A 7,806-nucleotide genomic window follows, 5' to 3' on the forward strand; every position below is an offset into this window, starting at 1 on the left:
TTTCCTTTCTTTTTTTGAAAAATATTTTTCAAGCTACAGTCAGGCGAGCTACTTTTCTTTAACCTAAGAATTTTTGCATTCCATTGCTTCTATCTGTGTAAGTTGGAATGGTGCCTCTTTAAACAAGTTTAGAGCTTTGTTACTTAAATTGTTTCACAAGAATCTTAATTTCCAAGAAAAGCATTGCTCATTTTAATTTTAGCCAGCTAAATGAATTTCTCTGTAGCATCACGAGCGTATACCAATTTTAACACTGTTCACTTCTAAATAAATTCGCTGGTGGTTTCAGGTGTAGTTCATAAGATGAACTCTTTGTCAAGGCGGCCTCAGGAGGAAAACTACAAGTCCCAGCAAGCCCCGCGCGCACTAGCCCAGGACGGCAGGCGGCGCCCCAGAGTCCTTCGCGTGTAGGTGGCCCCCTGGACTCCGGAACCCGTGTGCTAGGCCCTGTGCACCCTGCCCGGAAGGCTATGGCAGTGGCTAGTGTGGCCGCGGCGCTCCTGGCCGCACTGGGCGGGGCGTTGTGGCTGGCAGCCCGGCGGTTCTCTGGGTCAAGTGGCCAGCGGCGGCAGGGAGGCGGAGACCCGGGCCTCATGCACGGGAAGACAGTGCTGATCACCGGAGCAAACAGTGGCCTGGGCCGCGCCACGGCCGGGGAGCTGCTACGCCTGGGGGCGCGGGTCATCATGGGATGTCGGGACCGCGCCCGAGCAGAGGAGGCAGCGGGTCAGCTCAGGCAGGAGCTTGGTCAGGCTGGGGGTCTCGGGCCCGATGCCACCGATGGCCAGCTGGTCGTTAAGGAGCTGGATCTCGCCTCGCTGCGCTCCGTGCGAGCCTTCTGCCAAGAACTGCTACAGGTGTGGGTCTAATGGAGCCCAGTCACCTAACGGGATGGGCCTCTGAGGCCTGGGGTGACCTTGAGAGTGGCCATGACTTAGTAGGAATGACACCTGCCTTTCTGGGACCCTGCTAGGAGGAGGGGCAGGGCTGAGAAGGATTTCCTGGGAGGTCCTCAGAAATGAATAAATAAGCCAGTGTCTGGACATTTCGTTTTGTTAGGCGAGGACAGTCTACAAGTCACCCCCTGTCAAAAGTGAAATGTGTGCCAAATCTTATGGTGTCACTAAAGATCTTAGAGCACCGCAGGAGAAAAGCTAGCCAAGAGCTTTGATTAGGCCTTTTGTAAAAACGTTTCTTTCTGTTTTTCTTTCTCATTTCCATTTCTTGGTTTTGTTTATTTTTTGTTTTGTCCTGCTGAAGAAGGAGGGGGTGTCACTTGCTGACTGACACCCTGCATTTTCCCTAACCAGACTCTACTGTAATTTCCAAAGAAAATGGAAGTTGGAATCCCACTAATTGACTGAAAAGGGGCAGGAATAAAAATAATTAAATGTTTAGCTTTATGGAAGGTTTGATGTATGCTAAGGGGATGTGCTAAGGACATTTTTTAAATATCTTTGGCTATTGTTAGATCTTGAATCAACGCATGTAAAACAACCATTACTATCTCTACTTCATAATAGGGAACTGAGGCATAGGAAGCTTAAGTAACTTGATATGTCTGTCCCAGACTCCTTGCTTTAATCTCCTGGTGCTTGAAGGCTGAGGAGTGTGGTTTCTTTGTGTATGGTAAATATTCTACCGAAGTAGAAAGGCTGTGGCCAAGGTGACTTGCTAGAGGTAGATCTAAAGGCAGTCAGATACAAGAGGGCGCTTGTCTCTTTTGGAATCTCTTGAATTGAAAGCAGAGGTCCTAAACGTCTTTTTTCTCCTTTTCCATGGCGTACTTAGACCAAAAGAAATATCTGTAAGTTCATTTGCTAACATTTAGATATTTAATTCTTACAATTTTTATTAATGGAACTGTGTTCATGTTGGACACAGCCACCTTCATTCTTGTTCAACATAGACTTTTTAGCCTTTCACTTGCGTTCAAGACAGTAGCTGTTAACAACTACTGAAAGCACAGCTGTACAAAGAAACCCTTTCATCAGAAGAGAGACCATATTGAACCCCTTGGAGCGAATTGTTTTTGAGATAATGAGTAGAGTATCACTCTTTCCCTCAAAGTTTAAGCCATTACACATCATACTCCTGTTGTGTTCTGGGGCATCGTGTTGCTTACTGAGAGCCAGCCAGATAGAGAAGTTGGTATTTTGTTTTGTTGTTAGCATTTTATTTGCATGTAACAGATGAAGTACCAATACCTGTCTCCGGGAGATTTTGAAAGCATAGGAAACAAGTCATCCTGCCTCGCTGATATGTCAGTAAGGTCGTGCATGCTCATTCCTGACACCTTTGTTGCTTTGGTGTCTTGAGTTCGAACCAATAAAAAAGTCAGAATACAAAGAGGTACCTAAATAGTGCTGTCCTAAGAATTTACATTCTTGCTTGGCTCTGAAGTTTCAGTGTTTATAATTAGAAGAAAGAAGAAATAGAAGTTTTGACATTCTACTATTTGGTATTCATGGAATTTATGGTATTTATCTCCTAGAATTTAAAAAATAGAAAATGATAAAGTCTTAAACCCAGCAAAGAATGATAGCTCACAAATAATTAATTCTGGAAACTTTCCCAGAGGATTAGTGAAGACGAACACTCCTTTCTTGCCATATCTGTGAACTTAGACCTTTTTGAAGTTGACTGTTGGAAAAACGTGAAGTCTTTTCGACAGGCCAGAATGAGAAACAGTTAACACGACAGGTAGCCTCTGATAACAGTTGTGAAATTTAACACATTTTTCTTTTACTTACACTTGGAAAAAAACATTAAGAGTTGAAATGAAATTTGACCTGAAATTGATTTAATGATGGGTCATCACCATGGTCTTACACCTGGAATATGTTGTACATTTGTTTTCCTCTATCATCAGAAGAGATAGAGGTGCCAGGAAAGAGCCAAGGAAAAACAAATTCTACAAGGAATGAGAAGGTTCTCTGTGAGAACAGTACAATGTAGGACTTTAATTTTAGAAAATGTGGAGGTATATGATAAAAGTACCAAGCTGACTATATAGGTTCTGTAATTTGGGAACCTCTTGATCCTTAAGGAAGGACCGTTCTAGAATCACAGTGAAGGTTAATGCTCTCTTACTTCCCATACTATTGTGACACTTGTGTAACAGTCCCTGTTGTTGTCAGTAATATATATTTTAATTAACCACTCAATGATTTTATTAACTTTCCTGTCTTGATTTAGTCACAGTTCTCTCTAGCCCTAAGTTTGCATCCATGACTTTCTCTTTGTACCAGTTTTTTTTTTTTCTTTTTTTTTTTTCGGAGCTGGGGACCGAACCCAGGGCCTTGCGCTTGCTAGGCAAGTGTTCTACCACTGAGCTAAATCCCCAACCCCTCTCTTTGTACCAGTTTTAAGGAAGTGCACTCTTAACAGAATTACAGAGTAAAGCATCTTAATTTACTACTGATGGTGTTACCAGTAAGATAGGAGTCACAATACCACCTTCTGCTGGATATGGTTGCCCTGCTTACCCTCCAAGCTCTGTTTTAAACATTCCAATTAGAAGACCAGACTAGGTTACTAATTATGAGAATGGGCTTTGGAGTCTAAGCATCTTCAGGCTGGGTCTGACATGCCTCTTAGGAGCTTGTTGACGCTTAGCAAGTCACCTGGGTTTACCTTGAACTTAGAATATTATTGGAAGTAGATAAGGTTATTTGAGAAAGGGACCACGTAGGCCCTATTAATCATGCAGCATCACTTGAAAAGTATATTTTTCATATTTTGCAAGTTTTTTAGAGTTTATCATAGGGACATATAAGTTTGATATGATAATACCAAATTTAACATGATAACACCAAAATTGATGTTTTTCTAATTCACCTGAAATTAAGGGAGACATGGAATCCTAGGATTCTCTCATCCTCAAATTTGTTCAATTTGTTTTTTAAGAAAGACCTTGATAATTAACATAATCAACATCTGAATGAAATGTGAAACTATATATACTTATAATTACAAAGTTGAAAAATCATGACAATGCTACAAATAGTTCCCAGATATACCAACTAAAACTTGAAATTAGTGTTAGTCTCAACTTCTTGTTCTTAGTAAAACATAGATGAAAGAAACATATGGAAAATGTGTTCATAATTCTGCATTCTCTTCCTGGTTTCAAAGGAGGAGCCCAGGCTAGATGTCCTGATCAATAATGCGGGGGTTTTCCAGTGCCCATATACGAAGACTGAAGATGGATTTGAGATGCAGTTTGGAGTGAACCACCTGGGCCACTTCCTTCTCACCAATCTTCTCCTTGGGCTCCTCAAAAGTTCAGCTCCCAGCAGGATTGTAGTCGTTTCCTCTAAACTTTATAAATATGGAGACATCAACTTTGAAGACTTGAACAGTGAACAAAGCTATAATAAAAGCTTCTGTTATAGTCGAAGCAAGCTGGCTAACATTCTTTTCACAAGGGAACTAGCCCATCGCTTAGAAGGAACAAATGTGACTGTCAACGTGCTGCATCCTGGTATTGTGCGAACAAACCTGGGGAGGCATATACACATCCCATTGCTGGCAAGACCACTTTTCAATTTGGTATCCTGGGCTTTTTTCAAAACTCCATTAGAAGGTGCCCAGACCTCCATCTACTTAGCCTCTTCACCCGATGTGGAAGGTGTATCGGGAAGGTACTTCGGTGATTGTAAGGAGGAAGAACTCTTACCCAAAGCTATGGATGAGTCAGTGGCAAGAAAACTGTGGGATATCAGTGAAGTGATGGTTGGCATTCTAAAATAGGAGTAAAGATAACAGGACTATTTATAAGATGATCCATTACACCCTTGGACAGGAATGGTATGTTGTGAGCATGTGCTACTTGAAAACAGCCTTGCAGCAATCCTGAGAGATGCATGTGGGCATTTGAAGGACACTGCTATTATTTGGGGCTAATACAAAGTTCAGCAAAGATGTTATAAATGTGGATCATAACTAACATGTAACAATTCTGTTTTATTAAATATAATTGGGCAATTATAACTTAAATATACTGGTAATTTAAAAGATATCTTAAGAGGGTTTTCCAAAATTTTGATTTTCATGGCAAAAATGTTCAGAATTTTTACTACAATGTTTGTTTTGTGGAAATGCCTAATGTATGCACATAAATCATCACTTGGAATAAATGTATGATGTAGGTTTTTCAGTGTGCATTTCTTTAAAAGCAGCTGAATGTAGTCCTTTAATTTTTCCTCATTAGCCTTTCTTGGTTTTGCTGTGCGGGGTTCTTCTGTCATATCTTGCACACTGTTCTGTTTCTAAACCTGCAGTCTATGACCTGGTGTCCTTACACACTTCCAATCCTATGATGGTTTTCCAGTTTCCATTTTGTTTTGTTTTTTTGTTTTCCTTTTCCAGCTGTAGAATTCTTTATTCAGAGCACTCAACGTAAGGTTGAGTATGTAAATATAGCAGTGATGTCAGACTGGATTACCCAAAAGGGACATTATAGAATGTCGTAGTTGATAAATCATTCTTATTTAAACTTTAAGCTCCTTAATTCACACTGGAGATACTTCGTGAACTGTCCACATGCCTCGTATTCAGTGCTGTTGGGTGGAAAGAATTCTGTCACCACAGGCCCAATATAGTGGACTAGATGTAGAAACAAACTATGAAATTTATATTCTTATAACTCTTTAAACTCAAATTTTACTCTTTAGATTCAAATTTATACCCTTTAAACAGTAAATGTCTGGTGACTACCGCTGTCCATATACAGTGCCCAGCTCTGCATGTAGAAGAGCAGCCCATACCCTTGACTTTAGATCATTATCTCGTTATATGTTCCTTAAGTCTGCAGTAGCCTTTTCAAGGACACAACTGATCTGTGCCCAACAAGTGTACCTGGAGACAGAATCAATTCTTTCTTCTTCGTTTCCTTTGATTTTGTACCTTGCTAAAGTGAACTAATTATTCACTTCGGGTTCAGTTAGACAATTTAAAATAATTTTTCAGAGAAAAAAAGTTTTTCTCCTTTAAGAATCAGCATGTAGGGCTGGAGAGATGGCTCAGTGGTTAAGAGCACTAACTGCTCTTCCAGAGGTCCTGAGTTCAATTCCTAGCAACCACATGGTGGTTCACAACCATCTGTAATGGGATCTGATGCCCACTTCTGGTGCGTCTGAATACAGCTACAGTGTACTCACATATATGAAATAAATGAATAAATCTTAAAGAAAAAAGAATCCAGGGGTTGGGGATTTAGCTCAGTGGTAGAGTGCTTGTTTAGCAAGTGCAAGGCCCTGGGTTCGGTCCTCAGCTCCAAAAAAAAAAAAAAAGGGGATCCGAGTGTAGCTGACAGGGAGTGGTAAAGAAGTACAACAAAGAATGAGGAGGTGTTAGTCAAAAATAACTGAGCCAAATGGATATACTGTTGGCATCTGCAGAGTAACACCAGAAGTATCAGCTTAATAACTTCCATTATTTTTCTGTCTTGACACCTCAAAATATTGAAAAAAGCAATGAAAATACCAAGTGAGAGACAGCTCCATTTAGCGTAATGGCCATTGGGGCAGACCTAACTCTTTGTTATTTTAAAGATCATGTCATACCTGCTTATTAATATTGGTTCTTCAGACTGGCAAGGTCTTGGCAGATCATGCAAAGGTGTGTTTTCCTTTAGAGCACTGTGCTATGAATACAACAAATGGGTGTATTCACCACAGGTGTTTCTACGGGAGTAGTGGGCAGAGGTACATCGTGTTCTTTGAAAAGTATTTTAGAAGGTTATCCTACAAAAAGACTGCTGAATTTGGAAATATGGACAGGAAGTACACAAGAATGCAACTTGGAATGGAAGCTAATAAATCTGTCCTACACCTTGACTTCATTAAAAAGGAGCTCCTTTTTCATTTAATACCATCTTTTTCTGGCCGTGTTAGGATATCTGATGCTTTTCAGGGATTTGGACCCTTTGAGCCTTTCAGAGTTCTTGTTGGTGGCACCACAATAAAATAGGATATATTAATTTACTGTGATGGGGAAAAATACTTATCTGCAAACACCAACTATTATGGTAAAATGAGCTGTCATTTGGAAGGTGTCTTTCTCACCACTGTGGCTAATGGAATCAAGGACCCACAGCACCAGCCTACTAGGTACAGTTGGGCGATTATTCCAGCTCTGAGAGAAAGCTCACTTCCGATCATTCTACCTACAAAAGGAATGAGGGAAACAGTTCTGTTATCTTGATCTTTTTACACTTGGCAACTACTGGTAGAGCAATCCTGAGCCAGGTAATGAAATAAATGAGGTAAACCCCACTTTTCCATCCCAATTCTTGAATATGTTTTTGTTGTTGTTTTTTGTTTGTTTTTAACTGACCCACTTAAGCAGTTTGGTCCTAGAAGCAATACAATCACTGGTCTGCAGTTTCAACATCTCCCACATTACTTAATCTAGAGGGGTTCTTAATTACCATCTAACTGGGAAAGTAATTCCATTTCTTAACCTAACACTACATTGGGTTTAAGTAATTATTTCCCAACTTAACTGTCCCAATAATCATGGGAAACTTCTTAACCTTTCAAAAGGTTGTTTTCCTAGCTCTCATGTTAGATATATAATATCCACTTTAAACTTTATTGTTGTGTATAAGAGAAGGTGCATATATGTCTGAGCTATTGCATATATATCAAGATTATAGAACAAGTTTGTGGAGTCAGCTCCCTCCTCCCACCTTCCCCTTGGTCCTGGAGATCAAACTCAGCTCAGCAGGCATCTGTAGAGAGAACTGAACTATTTTGCTGCCTGATAACTATGTACACTAAAGGACTGGTCAGTGAATGG

At 40.4% G+C, this 7,806-nt stretch overlaps 1 protein-coding gene across 1 annotated transcript; it reads left to right on the forward strand.

Annotated features, from left to right (window-relative positions):
* The first annotated feature begins 14 nt into the window (after positions 1-14).
* On the forward strand, positions 15-5,161 carry Rdh14 (retinol dehydrogenase 14). The gene is given in 2 exon segments (NM_001109276.1): positions 15-857; positions 4,138-5,161. Coding segments are annotated over 2 exon segments (1,005 nt in total). The 5' UTR covers positions 15-470; the 3' UTR covers positions 4,756-5,161.
* The last annotated feature ends 2,645 nt before the right edge of the window (positions 5,162-7,806 follow it).

Source organism: Rattus norvegicus, chromosome 6 (genome assembly GCF_021556685.1).
Source record: "Rattus norvegicus strain SHRSP/BbbUtx chromosome 6, alternate assembly SHRSP_T2T, whole genome shotgun sequence".
In the NCBI taxonomy this organism is placed as follows: domain Eukaryota; kingdom Metazoa; phylum Chordata; class Mammalia; order Rodentia; family Muridae; genus Rattus; species Rattus norvegicus.